Source organism: Lonchura striata, chromosome 8 (assembly GCF_046129695.1).
Source record: "Lonchura striata isolate bLonStr1 chromosome 8, bLonStr1.mat, whole genome shotgun sequence".
Classification (NCBI taxonomy): Eukaryota; Metazoa; Chordata; class Aves; order Passeriformes; family Estrildidae; genus Lonchura; species Lonchura striata.
The window spans coordinates 25,664,514-25,681,151 of record NC_134610.1 but is presented as its reverse complement, the minus strand read 5'-3'; the positions used below and the strand labels follow the sequence as shown (position 1 = coordinate 25,681,151).

The 16,638-nt window shown below is 43.5% G+C and overlaps 1 protein-coding gene across 3 annotated transcripts in view; it reads right to left on the bottom strand.

The window, feature by feature from the left end:
• Nucleotides 1-795: 795 nt before the first annotated feature.
• PARD3B (par-3 family cell polarity regulator beta) overlaps nt 796-16,638 on the bottom strand; it is a 391,488-nt gene continuing 375,645 nt past the window's right edge. For 2 of the 3 annotated variants that reach the window (XM_031505387.2, XM_077785113.1), the window contains one exon: nt 796-2,459. In XM_031505387.2, the coding sequence (XP_031361247.2) occupies nt 2,105-2,459 (355 nt within the window). In that variant the 3' untranslated portion in view covers nt 796-2,104. The remainder of the gene's footprint in view (nt 2,460-16,638) is intronic. The other variant, XM_077785112.1, reaches the window with a different exon arrangement.

The following is a 16,638-nucleotide window of genomic DNA, read 5'->3' as shown; positions in this document are numbered from 1 at the left end:
CTCTTCCTGTCTCCCTCCCACCAATGCTTCCTTCTGACTGGATTTAGAGCTGTGCCTGCCCCTGCCCCAGGGAGTCCAGCCCTCTATTTGAATCATGGAGGTGATGCCTTGCCATGGAAAGCTGTCTCTTTTCCCCTGCTTCCCAGCCTACTGGTGGGTGGAGGCTGGTGGGAATGCAAGCACTAGAGCCTGCCAGCCACTCAGACAGCTGCAAGTGCTCTCTGTGCCTGAGGGTTACACCAGGCTCTAACCAGCACCATCAGCAGAGAAGAAAGTAGGCTGGGATTAAATGCTGCTTCTCATCAGGCCCATTACCTGCTAGCAGGACACACTCCTAGCAGAACAAACCTTCTTGATGGTATTTAATACCTGCAAAGTGATCTATGTGATTTAATATGTTGCATACCAAAGGTGTCAAAAATGACATCAAAGAAATCCTTATGCTTAATCCTTGGCCAGGTCAGTCTTTTCCTGATGAGGAGAGGAGGCCTAGTGGTTTAGTGACACTCCCAAAAGGCAGAAGTTGAGGAATTAAGGACACTTGGAAATAACATATTTCAAGGTTGCAATACTGCATGGTTTCCCCCTGACAAAATCCTTGAGACAGATCTCTAAGCACCCAGAGCACTCTTGGGTCAGGTCGTGCAGGTCCCTGTGGCTGGGGACACACATTTCTGGCTGAAAAGCAGACTCAGGCTGTTAGGGGGAAAGGACCAAGCATGTACCCCACCACCCTGTCCCCCCATCACAGCTCTGCTTGTGCTGCTGATACCCCCTCCCCACCCACACCTTCTCTCTTCCTATGCACTGCTGCAATTAACTTGCTACAAACAGCTATTCTCACATCTTCCTCCTCAACCCCAGGGTCTTGCAGCCCTTCCCGTTTCTTTCCTTGTCTTTTCCCTCACCCCTTGCTGTGAAAAGCGCCTTTCCCCACTGACCTCATGGCCTCTGGTGGCAGGAACTCGAGTAGTTTGGCACTTGGCACGGCAGGGCTTGGCGCTGCCCCAGGCTGAGCTTCCCTCGTGCACTGAAGGTGCCCCCATGAACAGGCACCTTCTGCGCCTTCTGTGGCGCTGGGCTGGCCCGGGCAGACACGCTGCTGGCAGGCACTTGGCTCCAACACTGCCTGGAGTGGGCCAGGAATGGGCTGCCTTGATGGAGCCAAGGCAGCTCCTGACAGTAACTTAATATGAATTACAGAGTCCATGTCCATAGTCACCTCCCTGGTCACTTCCTTATAGGCCAGCTCCACTGAAACCCCTCAAGTGACACTTCCTGACAGCAGATGAGGATCTGGTCTGCAGGGTTTATATTTTAAGTCTGCACACTGTATAACTAACCAACACACACAAGCACACACTTCCCCCCCTACAGACATGGTTCTCAGGTGGCTGCCTGTTGTCCGAGAGCCTGTCCAAGCATAGGGGATAAGGCTTTTTACCCTACTCCAACTGCAGCAGGTGCAATAAGAGAAGACTCTTGATACACAGACTGCAAAAAATGAAGATAAATGCTTCCACGACCAAAAAGACAGAGGAAGACAGAGGCCAGATCACAAATCTGAAACTGCAGCATCCTTAAAGCAGAGCTGTTGGTCAGGATGTGTCTGGAATGTGGCCACTCTCTCTGTGGCAGTCCCTTGTCATGATCACATGCTAGATACACAAGATGCCCAGCTCTGCAAGAAGTCCGCACTGCATGCTGTGTTCTCACTTAAAAGGCTCTACAACAGCACTCTGAAGTAAACTCTGGTGACTCTGCTGCCCTTACACAGACAGCTACATACTGTAAAGGTGTAACTGGATTCAGTAAATAGACCTGAGGTGTATTAAGCGTTGTGATTCATTTCCAGCAGCCACTTTCTATTTTTAAAAGGAATTAAGAAACACTCAACTGTCTGGTACCTCACATACTCAAAACACATCGTACCTCACGTGGCTTTAGTTCGCCTGTTAGAAAGCACCTACGCTGAGCCCAGCTCAGTAAGAACGACTCCAGGTCTCGTGTGCCATTCCTACAGGCAGCTATGCTTAGGAACAACTCTACAAGGATGACGTCCTCCCGGGCTCCTCCCGGGCTGTGCCGCAAGTCCAGTGCACGGCTATACAGCTGCAGTCATGGGGTTCTTCTGCCTGGGGTCCTGCTGCCTGTAGTGGTACTGGTCTGGACTGGTCCCACGGTGTCGGACCATGTCACTGTACGCTGGTGCCCGCTGGGGCTGTGGGGGGGAAGGTGGCACGTCCTGCCGGAGGGGTCCTTTATGCTGGCTCGGGATGGGCTGGGCCGGGTAATACTGAGGGTACCTCAGTTCTGCCACTCTCGTGTCCGGCGCACGGATGTAGTTCCCCTTGGATGGGTGGATAACTGGCTGTCCGCCGTGGTAGTAGGGAAGATCTCTCTCTTTGTACGTTACTCGCGGCCCCGTTAAATATTCTAGTGGTTCTGCAGGTCCACGCCTGAGGAGGAAAAAACATAATAAAGCACATAAAAAGGCAGTCACTAGCCCAGTGATACATTATTGTACATACAATCTATCTTTATTTTGGGAGAGGAAACGCCACCTCAAGCATGACAAGTCCTGATGAATGAAAAGAACTTCTGAAGGATAACAAGCTTCCCACCTGCATGCTACAAAAGTCTGTAACATCCAGGACACTTGAGGAAGGGTCCAGTACACATCACAGCCTTTTTACAATAGGGGAGCACTGGAGCCCTTCAGCTTCCAAAGTCAGTCTCCTGTGATCCATTTGCTATAATGGAAACAAAGCTCCTTTAAACAATGCATATTTGACTGAATCTTATCTAGCCTGAGGATAAACAGATGAGTTAGGTCTGCAAGTCTGCAAATCCCATAAGCTTTACATGCACAAATATTCATGCTTTCCAGGCCATTTCCCAGTATTCTCTCCTAATATGTCAGCCTGTAAAACTTTCCAAACACCATAGTTGGAAAAACTGGGGAAGAAACACTGGGGATGTCAGGCTACAATACCTGTGTTTAATGGGCAAGTTGCCAATGAGGTTTCAAAAATTTGTGATCTAAAAGGCCTGATATTACAACAGCCCCGTAACTTGTCTGCATCAGTATGGATCTCACAAGCCCTAGTTCACTTGAAAAGCAACATGCGAATCTGTCATCCCCGAGGATGAGCCATGGAGTCCTCTCTGCACCCTTCTGCATCTTAATTTCACGATTTTCACTAATGAAGCATTGATATTTTTTCCTATTACAACTTAACTTGTGATACTTTTGAAATGGCAAAAATAATTGTTCTCACAGACATGTCACCAGAGCATCCCCAAAAGTTCAATTTAATTAGGAGTTTTTGCTAGTCTGACTGCAAATGTCTTTGCACTTTGGACAAAACCTCTCATTGACTGCACAGGAAGCTTCTCTCCAAATGAGAGCTTAGGGAAGAAGACAGAGTTTTGACCCAAAACAGGAGCTGGAAGATGATCAATTATATAGATCAATTACACCTGCTCTGTGTCTTTGGAACTGAACTCATTAACTTTTTAAATATTCTTTGCATAATTATGAAAAAAGTAATCATTCTGGTACAGCAGATCAGGTGTGCAAAATTTGTCAATGACTCTCTTGTTCACACAGATTTAACAAGCATGCTCCTTCTTTCTTAACCTGGGCTCCCAGACTCCGCTGGAACTTGTTTAACATGTAGTAAAACAAAACATGTGGTTTTCTGCTGCACTCGTTTAAGCCCATGGGGTAAATCACGGACACAGGCAATGAACAAACATTATCTGCCTTGAAATGAACCTACAATCCTCCTCCTGGAATAACTTAGTGCAAATGTTTCCTGTTTGAAATGGAAAGAGCAAAAGGAAGCATTCCAGGCCTTGGACTTTTAGGACCCTATGCTCCCCAGAGACTTTCTGCTTTAAAAACAGAACATTATAAAAGACAGGCACTCCCAGCTTCCCTCCCCACCTCCTGGTGAGACAGTCCAGACAAAGTGCTGAAGGGCCTGAAGCCACTCTCTGAGATACCAAACCACTCCTAACCATACGTACGGAGACAACTACCATCACTGCTCACCTACGTCTTGCAACAAAGCCTCATTTCCAGAGCAGGCCAGAGCTGCTCCACATTTTTTTCCACATGCAGGAAGGCTTGTTCAATAGTCAGTGCCATCACACTCAGCTTTAATGCCTCTGTGCACAAAAACATACTTCCAATCATAAAAGGTTCTGCTATGGTAGGAACTGCTTTGTGTCAAGCAGCACACCAAGAGGAACAAATGTCAAACCTACACCCATCACCTTTTAAGGATCATGCTCAAAATCCTGTACATTGGTTTTATAACGTGTTCTCATCGGCAGCTATAATCAATTAAATTCTTGTGGATCACATGAAAAAAGGACTGAGCTTGGAACCTGATCCAGAATTCACTGAAAAGCCAGTGGTAGCTTTTGGACAGAGCTCTAACTGTGAATTAAATTACTCTAAAAAAAAAAACAAATTCAAGATGAATTGGCACAAAAATGATGGCTGAGAATAGGACTGAGCCACCAGCATAACATACTGAGCCTTCAGTACACAACTTATACCTCAACTGACACCAGAGCTCTGCAAGGTGCAGGAAAAAAGAGGGGCGTGCTTTGCCATCCAGCCAAAAGAGCTGTTTCCAGGAAATCTCAGCCACTGCAGTTTTAGGAATGAGTGTTACACTGCTGCCACAGAAGCTGTGACTGTGCAGGGGGATGTGCACTCAGGCTGCTCTGGCCCAGGACTGCCAGACCTGAGACATGGCCCCAAGCTGCCTGAGCTAAAGCCATCAATGCCATCAAATCTCCATTGCTGTTACCTCTCCTAGAGAACTAAATCCACCATCGCTTCGCTTACAGCTAACACCATATGTGGCTGTGTAGACAAACTGCAGAACAATGTGTGGGAAGAGCAAAATCTTTCTTTAAAAGATAAAACCCCGAGCTGTTCCCTGTCAGCAGCAGTTTCCTTTCTCTGAGGGCAAAACACCCATAGGTGGTATAATTCTTGAGTGTCTTGCCCAGAGTCATGACTTAGCAGCTGGGAGGACAGGTTGTACACAGAGACCTGACAGGAATCCACTTCACACGAACCTTTTAGGAGTGCCCCAGGAAGACAGAAGGTATGTGAGAAGGTATGAGAGAGAAGGTATTTTAGCAGCCTTGGGGATAGTACAAGCAGTGATTTAGCAAACGATTAGCAGAACTTTTGCCCGAGTCAAACCTCAGGAAACACTGATAACTGTCCAACAAGCTGACTCCAGGCAGCATGACTGAGGGGGATTTCACAAAAGATATCTTCATGGCTGCTTCACACTGTCCAGTTCACTTCCCCCAGTGATCCCAGTGGGTGTTACACTAGCAGATACACAAGCTACAATGACAACACTTTTTTTCCCTTTTATGATCAGCACAGCATGTTGAAGCCAAATTATTTCCCGAGGATTCATTCTTCTCCACCTACCACCAATGCCTGGTGAAGTTCATTCTCAGGGAGCTGCTCATAGTGCAACCAACCAGCCTACGGAGTCTCCATGAACCTCTATCTGATCAGCCTCAAAAATAGGAAAAAACTGCCTTCCCTCCTCAAGCATGACAAATCAACCATCAGAAAGTTAATCTTCTTAAGGTAAAAGAAACAACTGCAAATACCAAGCAGTGCCTGCAGAAATGCTGTCACATTAGCAGTAAGTCTGGGATGCTGAGGGCATTTCCCAGCAGGAAGAGGACAGCTCCTCTGAACCAACACCCTTCTCACTCAATAGCCCACAGTGTAAAAATATATGCTGTTGTTTATCCTTAAAGAAATTGCTAAAACAAAACAAACACTTTCTATTTGGCAGTCTCTTGTAGATGCTGTGCTTGTTTCTACAAGAAGGAAAACAACTCCTACCTTTTTTCCCCCAGCAGACACTGCCACCTCTGAGGAGGTCTAATGAAATTCTTCTCCTCTCTTGCACTGTTTTTGTTGGCTTCTGATGAGTTCAGAGTTCACAGGGCTATATCACACCTCCTCAGTGACCCATGGTGTGGGGGTCAAACCAATAATCTCAAGTGGAAAATCAGTGACCCAGGGGAGTGATCAAAAATCCACAAATTGGGTCAAGCAGGTCCAGCCACTCAAAAAGACCAGGCCAGGACCGTGCCCTCTGAGAGGACATGCTGAGCAGGAGCTGCTCTGACTGTCAGCTGTTTTCCAGATTTTTGGCCAGTTGTTTGACCTGGGGATACAGTGCAATTAATGGCAGGCAGAAGGCAGGGAAGCTGACACAACATCCTGGGAAGGAACTGATCTCAGAGCTCAAAACATGGTTTGGCTGATAGTTCAGCTCTGCTAGGTCCCACTGGAAAGAGCACGATGGATTTGGGTCTAGCTAAAAGCAGAGGCTGCTGCTGCAGGAAGCAATTGAAGGAAGGGAGAGAGAAGCACCAGAAACTGGTGGGGCAGAGTGAAAACACTCATCAAAAATGTCATCAGCAAGGTGTCCCTAAAATGTCTGCTTTATTTTGAGGAAGCAAAGTCTCATCTTCCTTCCCCTGCAGAGAAATTACAGATCACACACAGGCGGTTGTGAACATGTTTCACCTCATATGCTGGTTTGCAGCTCTACCAGTTTATCTTTCAAAATGATTCACCAGGTAACAACTGTGATCCATTTTGAGCATTAAGAGCACAAAGTAGCCTTGTCCAAGAAAAGCAGGTAATTTATAACTGATATTCAATTAACGTGCTGTCATTTTCTCTATGACAAGTAAAGCCTAAAGCTGGTTTGTTGTTCTATCTCTGCTTTATTTATCTTCCAAGCATAAAAAATATAGTATTTTCTGGCTTTGCGCAGAATTTTTAGGAGCTTCTAAGTTTATTTAAAACTGAAACACAGGATTGAGAACACTTAGGAAAGATTTCTTTTACCCAAAATATTATTTAGTCACAGGTATCTGAAGGTTTCAAAAGCCCTAAGTAAACACTTCTAAACTTCTGCAGTTCTTTTTTTTTTTTTTAACCCCCATTTTAGTAATTCTTCAGCTGTGGAATATCTTACAGAGTAGACTGGCATAAATACCTGATGCTTCAAAAAACTAATCAGAAAAAAAAATAATTACATTTCAGGTTTACTGCATTTCACTGATAACCTCCATTTGCAGGTCACCTTTAACATCCTTGGAGACATGTGCTTGGGCTATCTGAAAGGAAAGGAAAGCAAAATTAAGGTCTAACTGCTTGTGCTGTGCCCCGTCATGTTGGGGGTTTGGATTTCATTGTGACAAAGGGTTTTTCTTCCCTCTGTTCTATAGGGAAAGTCACAGAGGTCATCCTCTTAGTACCTGGTAAAAAGCAAGGAAGGGAATGCTCTCTTCTTACATCACTATCTCCTCCTTGCTGCTGAGGGAATATTTTGCAAGGGATATAATCTCACATAAAAACCTGCCTTCTTACTTTGTTAGAGTGTACTTCTTGAAATAAACTTCAAAGACAGCCACAGACTAAGTAGCAAATGGAAAACCCACATTTGGCTCAAGTCTCTTTCATGTCTAAGCAAGACATACAGAGACTCTGGATGATGGCATCAGACAGCCCAGGCTGTGATTAAAGATCAGGAGAAAGCAACAAGACTATCTGTGTCCAAATTCTCAGTGAAGTACTCCACTGTATGCAGTGTGATTGTGTGATGTTTGTTCTCAGCCAGGAGGATCTACTTTTAAAGAAGAAAAGAGAAGCTGATGTAAGAATTAAATTATGCAAACAAACAATCTTGAAGTATCAAATACATTACCCTGTGTCTTTATAAAGCTCTTCTCAACAAACACTAAAAACAATTAACTGAAAAGATCATGGAGTGCCTATCTCTCTAGATAAAGTATTAAAGATACTGCAGTGCTGTTTGTAGTCAGCAGCTCTAAGAACTCCTGTTGCTTAATATTAAACATGCATATAACATAAATAAATTAATGAAATTTCAAATCACTGCAGATTTCAAAGAAATCACTGAGATGCATTAAGGTGGGTCTCTGTATCTTAATAGGTGAGATAATCCTATAATAAATATTCTTTGCCCTTTCAGATCAATACTGCCTATAGCCAAAAAAAGGGTCTGCATTTAAAATTCACTTGAAATCAAATTTGGTGTCTTAGTGCTGGGAAGAATATTCAGCACAAGGCAGTGGTCAGTGGCTGTTGTCTGTGAGAGAGACAGAAGCAGGCAGATGTCTAGCAATGTCATACTAACCTCAAACACACCATACACACTTTATTTATGGGCTGAACTGGTGGAGGTGCTTCCTTCTCCTGTTCTTTTATCAACAATACAAGACTGAAAAATCAGATAACATAAACGAATACAATCCCTGGCTCTCGTGTAGCACATGCCATGCAGAGAGAGCTGTTTTTAGTTTGAGGACTGTGTTTGGAATTCCTTCAGTGTCAGGTTTCCAGTTACCAGACCCTCTTCCCTGGGCCAGGCACGACTGTGGTCGGACTGGATTAGCAGAACACTCTGCAATGTGTATTACACAGCTTTGACTTCAACAGGCTTTGCAGACCCATAAAAATAATGATCATTTAATGACCTGCATTTCAAGGTGGGGGCGCGTGTGTGTGTGTGTGTGTGTGTGTGTGTGTGTGTGTGTGTGTGTGTGTGTGAGTGGTGCATATAAGAGTGGAAGAATCTCTCTTCCCTTTTTAAAGAATTTCTATTTAGTTTGGAGAAGGATGAGTCCATATAAGTTTGTTTGAAATTCGAGCAATATATTCCAGATGCAATGCAGGCAGGCTGGATTCTCTTTTCTTGTATACACTTTTGCAAAGTCTAAAATGGTGCTAACTGGCCTGAATATAAGAGTATACATGCACAGTTTCTCTCCAATATTACAGCTTAAAATATTTAGAAACAAGCAGAGCACCACAATCCCAGCAGGTAAGTGCAGAGCCGTGTTTATATTTCTCTAGTTGAAGTCCAGTCTTAAAGCAGCTGGAGAACTAAGTCCTTTATTGTTTGCAGAGGGCCACACCACAGAGGTGCTGGGCCCCAGCTGTTCCCTGGGCCATTTTCAGCAATTGGAGACATTTAGGTGTCACCCTTGCTTTTACATCTAAGACCAAGTGTACAATTTAGTCACATACCAGCTTTCCATGCAGGGGAGCAGACTGCAGAAATGACTGTAAGACATGCAAGCAGTGTCTGACAGGTTTAAAACTTTATTGTAAGATTATGTAAGACTTCTTATGGCAGCATGGGCAACTTGTTTTGTCTGCAAGAAAATAGATTGTTCTCAATCCCTAATGGAGCAAACTATGTCACAGATTGGTTAACATCAGAATTTAGAGTGCCATCTAATTAAACTCCCTCCCATCAGCAACGAAACCATAAGACAGTGTTGCTACTTTGCTCCAGCATTAGTTTATTTTCCACAGCAAATCTCAGACCAGTTTCTGATAATCTCATCCTGCAGGCAAAGCTCCCCTTTCTCTTCTTCCCTAAATCCAACCTACAAATGTAGGAACTGTGACAACCAGGATTAAAACCCTGGAATCAACAAAAACAAAACCCAAAATGTGCTAGCTGGTGCTCTATAAATGCCTAAAAAGCATTCAAAACAACTAGTGCAATAATCCTTCCTACTCAGTTCCTCACTTGTTTTGTTCATATGCTCTCAGGCATGATACATCTCTTCTACCAGAAGGCATAAAATAAAGTAGCACCTATTGAACAAGACATTGCTATTCTGTGATCTCCTCAAGCTTAAAGGGATCTTAAGTAGATTGGTACTTTAAGTAGCGAGTCATTACAACATGTGTCATTTCAGATGTTCCTCATTATTCAACACAACATAATGCTGTGTGAGTCATTAACCTCTGGGCACTGGTAACCTACTCTCAATGCTAAGCAGTCATGCTTGTTGCTCACGAACCCCCATGCTCTGTTGGGGAGAGACCTGGCTGAGATTTCAAGGTCCCTTTGGTCTTTTGTTTTGCAGATCAGTGGGGACCAAAAGATCTTCCTATAGACTAAAAGAGTTCTTGGCCTTTGGTCTTCTGAGTCACATTTCTGAGAAGATGCTGACCAAGTTACGTTAGAGGGGAGAAAACTTATTTTTAAAGTATGTATGCCTCTTAAGCCAGCAAGAGAAGCAACTCTTTAGGCTTCTCAGTTGAATTTTGCATTTAAATGCAAATTCAAACTAATACAAAAAAGTACTGCCACTACTGGAGCAAGATGCTGAAAGGAACTCTGTGCTATGATAATACTTGTCCTGTCTCACCATGTAGCAACTCCCAACAGACAGGGGGACCCTGCTGCCCCTGCTGAGAACAGCCAGAGCTGCCCTCGAGAGCAGGCAGGCATTCTAGGAGAAGGGAGTGAGATGCAGAGGCACGACCCCAACCTGGGCTTCAATGCAGCAGCAGCACAAAAGCCAAAAATACCACCTGGATCCCTCTGCCTCATCTTAACCCCTACTGGAGGTCTCTGCTTTTTTGAAGGCTATCAGAGTAGAAATTAAGGAGTCTGTGGTGGTTTAGGAACTTTTAATTTGATTTAAAAGAAATTCTGTTGCCATAGTAAAAATTGCTTTTCAGAAAGAATTGATCACAATCCAGAAGAGCTCCTCCCCACCAAGGAAACCTCTGCCCTTTGCCTGCCCATTCACAGCACTACTGCTATCCACGCTGGTTTTGTGAAGTGCTTTTAGAAATGCATAAACCCAAATTCTACCCTGATCTAATTTTTCATTCAAAATGAATTTAAAGCATGGTGACCATTCAGCTGTGCTATTCAAATGATTTTCATCTAATAACAGAAATCATTAAAAGAATCTTCCTAAGTAATAATAACCTGGGCCCAGGTTTTTACTATTCAGCCACTGGGACCTTAACATGCTGTCTGATCTTTAGTGGGCTAGTAAAAACCTGTAAGAAGTGGTTATTAATGTTATTACCAAGCTTTTAGGCTTTTTTCCCCCTCTTAGAGCATTTCTCATTTAAATTAAAGCATTCCTTGCAGCACTTTCTCCCACTGCCATGATGAAGCATGGCTGTCAATTCTGCCTCCAATGGAATAAACTGGGTAGTAAAACCATGCTTCAGTAAAAAAAGGAATATGTAGCTGGTTATTTTTTCCTTCATTTTGCTTTTTCTGGTCCAGACATTCTGTTAAAATCACAGTGACATATCATTCTTTTTTTCCCCCCACCTTTGTAACAAAGGCAAAACTCAAGACCCAGAGAAGAAGGATGGCTGTTTTGGGGGTGTGAGAGGGACCTTATAAACAAGCAGCTCTTATTTCTTTCTTCAGGCAGTATTACAGTCCCCATTGTTTCCCTACTGCTCATGTACTGATTTTCTCCTAAACAGCACAAACAGCCTGTAAGTACATCCTCCCTCCCAATACTTTCTTTTGTTAGAACCTTTCATTTCTATACAAGCATTAGATTATACATTTCCTGGCTTGCTGCACTCCATTAACACTCTGGTAACCACCCATTTTCCTGCTAGCCATTAAACACCACCTTTCATAATTGAGATTTAAAGGCTCGGGGCATGATAAACAGCTGAAGTTATAACTTTACAGCTGCCTCTTTAGAAGTGTGTAAATCTCCAGATTTGGATAGGCAAATCAGTTAATTAGACTTGCATTAAGCCACGAACTTTGTGGGTGCTCTGACAGCAGATGTCCTAAGCTGTGCTTTAAATAACAAGGTGAAAGCTCAGTCGCCCCGGGCCGGGCCAGAGGGAGGTGTCCCAGGCGGTGCCCAGGGAGCGGCAGCGCCGAGCGCAGCTGTGGCGGCTCGCGGGCCCATTCCAGCTGTGTTTGTGCTGGCTGCTTCCTGCACAGCTCCTGCACTTACACCAACATCAGGAGCGCCACTCCCGACTGGACACGCTCTACCTGCTGCCTCTGCTGCAGGCAGCCCTGGGCTTACCACCCCACGTTTTCTGCCTCTCAGCTCACGGGTTGCTCTCAAAGCAGGTCCCGTAAGTTTTGGGACTCAGCACAGCTTCCCCCTGCCCCTACCTGTGGCTGAGGACACTTCACGTGCATGACCCTGAGTCGCTGCTGGCCAGTAAAAGTTCAGAACTGGTGACATTCAGAGCTCCAGCCATCAGTCTCGTTATGTGCGTGGGTAGTAAGAGGTTAACCTTCGGTCGTGAGGTCCAAGGGCCTGTGCTCCACCTCTGCACGAGTTATCTCTCCCTGTCGCTGCATTTAAAAATACTGTATGTAATTAACTGTTATCAGGTTGTTAAGCAGCGTGCTGAAGTGTGAACTTATCATTCAATTGTTTCCTTTATTTACAAAGCCTTGCCATTCTCTTAGGCAGCAGCCTGGGACAGGCTGTTGACTTGCTCAGATGAGAAGGGCTTGGCAACGCCAGATCCTGGGAGCAGAAGCAGATTCTGGAGAAGTGAGACACAGATGAGAATCTGCAAACACCCCCTCAAGATGTCCTGTAGAACAGCTGTGCTTGGAAGAGACATGCACACATGGTGCCACTACCAAATACATCACTCTGAGGTTGCTTTGAGACCTGAACCACTGAGCATGGAGGAAACACACAATACAGCTCCCAACTGCTTTATGGGCACAGGTGGAGTTTTTACTCATGTATATGGTATTAGATTTAATACCTATACATATACACAAATATGTTCATTCCCAGATGAAAACAACGTAACTGCTGACTTTCATACACATCTGAACTCAGTTCTTCCCTATGTAATTTGCTGGACATTGTTTCCTTAAGCAAATCTGGAAGTTAGAGGTCATCATGTTAGACCACAAGATGGGTGGACAGGACAACAGTACAAGATGCCACAGCCTCCACTGTCCTCTCTGAGTCCTTCAGCAAGGCCTAGGCTTGGATTCCTAGAGTCCATCACAATTTTTACCACTATCCCCTCCTAGCCTGGTAACTGTTCTCTTCTTCGCTCTCTTTGCCAGCAGCAGCAGCCCTGGCAGTGCCAGCCAGGTGTCCCAAATAACATGAGACATTTTCTTTCATGCATTCCTGGCCTGAGGCAGCACCATGCACTCACAGCATGATTTACTTGCATAGTCCCTGGGCATGCAGTATCCTTTGCTCTTTGGGAACTGGTGCAACCACCAATGTCCCTGATCTACATGCATCCCCCCTAACACTTCCAATAAATGGGATTTGTAGCTTCTAAACAAACTTCTGTGCCATCTGCGCACTGTGCTGCATGACAGACGACAAGATAAAATTTGCAACAGCAAAGACCTTAGAGCAAAACAACCTTTTAGAGAGAGCAAGTGCAAGCTGCTGTAACTGTTCTATCAGCTTAGTCATGTATCTAGAACAGAAGACATCAGGATTCTGAAGCTGAAAGAGGAGCACGCTGCTGAAGAAAGAAAAAAATGCTTTAACCAAAGCACTACATCTTTGGCAAAGAATGCCAATAGCTGGAAATTAGTGATACCTGAGAGACGTGGCAGCATAGCACTTGGAATACAGGGTGTGGGCAAACCAGCATTGAGACAGAGAGAGGCTTTGGACAGCACTACCTGGTATAGACTTCAATTTATTTTGAAAAGACACATACATCACGTATCAAGGGTGTGCAAAAAAGTCTTACATGCAGGACGTGATGCTGGCAGCAGCTTGAGCTGACATTACAATCAAAGAGGAATCCCCACCCACCCAGGAAGGCTGCTATGTGCCTTCAGTGAGCAACAAAGAAGCAACAGTGCTTCCAGATATGAACCTGGTAAGAACCTGGCCAAGATTCTAGACAGCATGTCTCAATTTGGCTGGGAGAAAAAAATTAAATAAAACCATCCTCTAACTTGAAACAATCTTTTACATAATGAACCAATCAATTATCTTTGCTCTAGTATGCTCAAATCAAGGGAATCATCATTGAAAATAACCAATTTATATAGCTCATTTAAAGCCACAGTAAGCTAGGCTGCTGATTCACTAATGAACAATAAAGGTCACTACTATAATATCTCTCCAAGTATTTTCAGATTGTGTAGTCTGATAGACTTGAAGTGGCAAGTTCATAAAAAACCCATCAAGATACTTTGCAGGGGGAAGTAAAGATGGAAAAACATCTGTGCTTTGCTTAGATACCAGACTGAGAAAAGGGAATAACTTTGATGCAATGAATAACTTTGTGCTCCAAACTCATCCAGCCCCAGCCACGACCTCTGGATATCAATGGAAGCATTTCAGTGATTTTTGGATTAGGCTTTTGTATAGAATTGTATCTCAAAGGGGAGGAGAGGGCAGGGGGAGAATGAAACATCTGTATCCTGGAATGAAATCAGGAAGTTAAGGCTTGACAGCCTTAGACAGCAAATAAATTGTACCTAGGGTACTAACTGTAGGTTGCTGAAATGCCTCACTTCAAGTGGAAACATTCCTTTTCAGTTGTATCTTCCAGGTATTCAGAGAAAAGCCTGACCAGAATGCTGCTAATTTATGTTTTACTTTTTGAGTGCCCATGGTCTAGAAAATAGTACATACGTGCAATTACGAAGAAAGAAGACATTCTGCCAAGATGAAGAACACACCTCTGCTCTGTGGACATTAGATCCATGATTATTAACAGTGTGGCAACTGGGGCAACAAAGTGGAGTGTATCCTAATCTGCAGCATTGTGTCTGGGACTATTACCAGAACCAGATGTTTCAGAGGAAGTTGCAATTCGTGGACAATTAATAGTTTGCAAAGGTCTTACAGCATAAAAGAACCTTTCCCTTCCTCCTCTGATGTTAACTCAAACAAAAGCAACTGTTGGTCTAGGCTTGGGTTTGCAGAAAGGTGAAGGTTTCAGAAACACAAAATACTTGACATTTCTGTACTTGCAGATGTTGATACCAAAAATCCTCAAACATGATAATATTTAATCTTGACAGACCTATTTGAAGCCCATAGGAAAAAAGCACAATAGAGTAGAGAGAGCCTGTGGTGAGTTGAGAAAGGTGTATTTTCCAAATCTCAATGTTAAATCTTTAATGCTGACTTGGGTTCCTCTTCAAAAAGAAAAAGATGTGTAATTCTGCTACCAGTAAAATAGTATTTTCTTTAAAAACTTTGCAACATTTCAAAGATCCCACTTTTTAATGATAAAAAAGTAAAAGAGGGAAACATGTTATATCAAGCAGCTACAATATAACCCATTACTCAAGAATGTCATTACAGTTTCTAAAACAGAAAAGCACAAAGTAGCAATACCATTTTGAGGATGCAAAATTGTCTCTGCAGACTCAAGTCCCTTGAAAAACTTATAAAACTTGTGGTATAAACTAGTACGACTGAAAATGAAATATCTAAGGAGGAAAAGACCAGAGTTAAGGGTTCTGTATTGATTTTTTTCCCGTCACGTTGGGATTAAAGTGATTTCAGCTGGGACCCAGAATTACAGATGTAATTATAATTTCCATTTATATTTTTAGACTGTGTACAAAGAAGTGTAATAATGGACAGCTGAACATTTTCTATTGTCCATTAAAAATGAAATGCTTCTGATGAAATCTCTGTAAGACCAAGCACCACTGCAGCAATAACAGAGCTTGTTTCAGATGTTTGGTGACGAGAGAGAAGGGAGAGTTGCCACCCCCTCATACAAAGAAATCAAACCAAAATGACATTAAGGTTGTTATTCCCCTCAATAATACTAAAGAGATTACAGGTTAAGATTAGCAACATCTCTTTTCAAAGAAAAAGTCAAATTAACATTAAATAACCTTTCCTGACATTATTTACAGGGTACATAACACAAAGGATTGCATTAAGCAGGCATTATTTAAAGCATGTAAGGTGTAGGGAGTGAAAAAGAGAAATTTCTCCAAGTACCACTGCCTGTCTGCCATCCTTCCTTCATTCTTTACAATGTCCATTTAAGCCCAGGTTTCCTGGAGGTCTCTGATAGTGAGGCAAATAACTGCTATTGAAAAGCAAATTGTATTCAAGGTAAAGCAGGTGCTTAAGTGCTCTGATGGATCTGGGCCTAAAAATTCAAGTTGTAAACCCCAACTCAATTTCAAATGACTAATTGAATTTGCCCTTTTTTTTTTTTTTTTTTAAATTCCCTTTCGCTTTAAACCGATCTGCTCTGTGCTTTCTGCTATGAGGCTGAGTCAGTACAGCAACACAGCCCCACCACGCTGCTCCCGCCTGCCATTCCAGAGGGGCAAAGAGATCCACACAGAAATGCTCAAAAATGCTCAAACCCAGCACTGGTATGTTCAGGCAGCCTAAATTCAGCCTAATTCCCGAGCCAGTGAGAAACCCAGATGCCTTCAGAGACCCCTACAAAGCTAATTAGAAGACTACCAGAAGTCACAGTGAAGTCACATGGGTTTTCTGAGCACAGCTACTGGGATCCTCAAAGCTTTTAACTGATTCTGGAAATCTTTAATCGCTGAATGTACAGTTGTAAAGTGTGTTTGCTGTTTGAGCATCTTTGGAGGAAGGACTGTTAGCATCCTTTTTCCTACATGCTTTGTCCCAGCTATTGTGTTTGCTGGTTGAGCTCAGTTCAAGAGTGTATCACTATTATCTCCTTAAAAAAGCAAAACAAGGGGAGAAACTGTGGCCATACCATGCTTCTAAAAACACATTCTTTCTATGCTGAAGACAATTCAGTTCTCAGTAAACAAACAT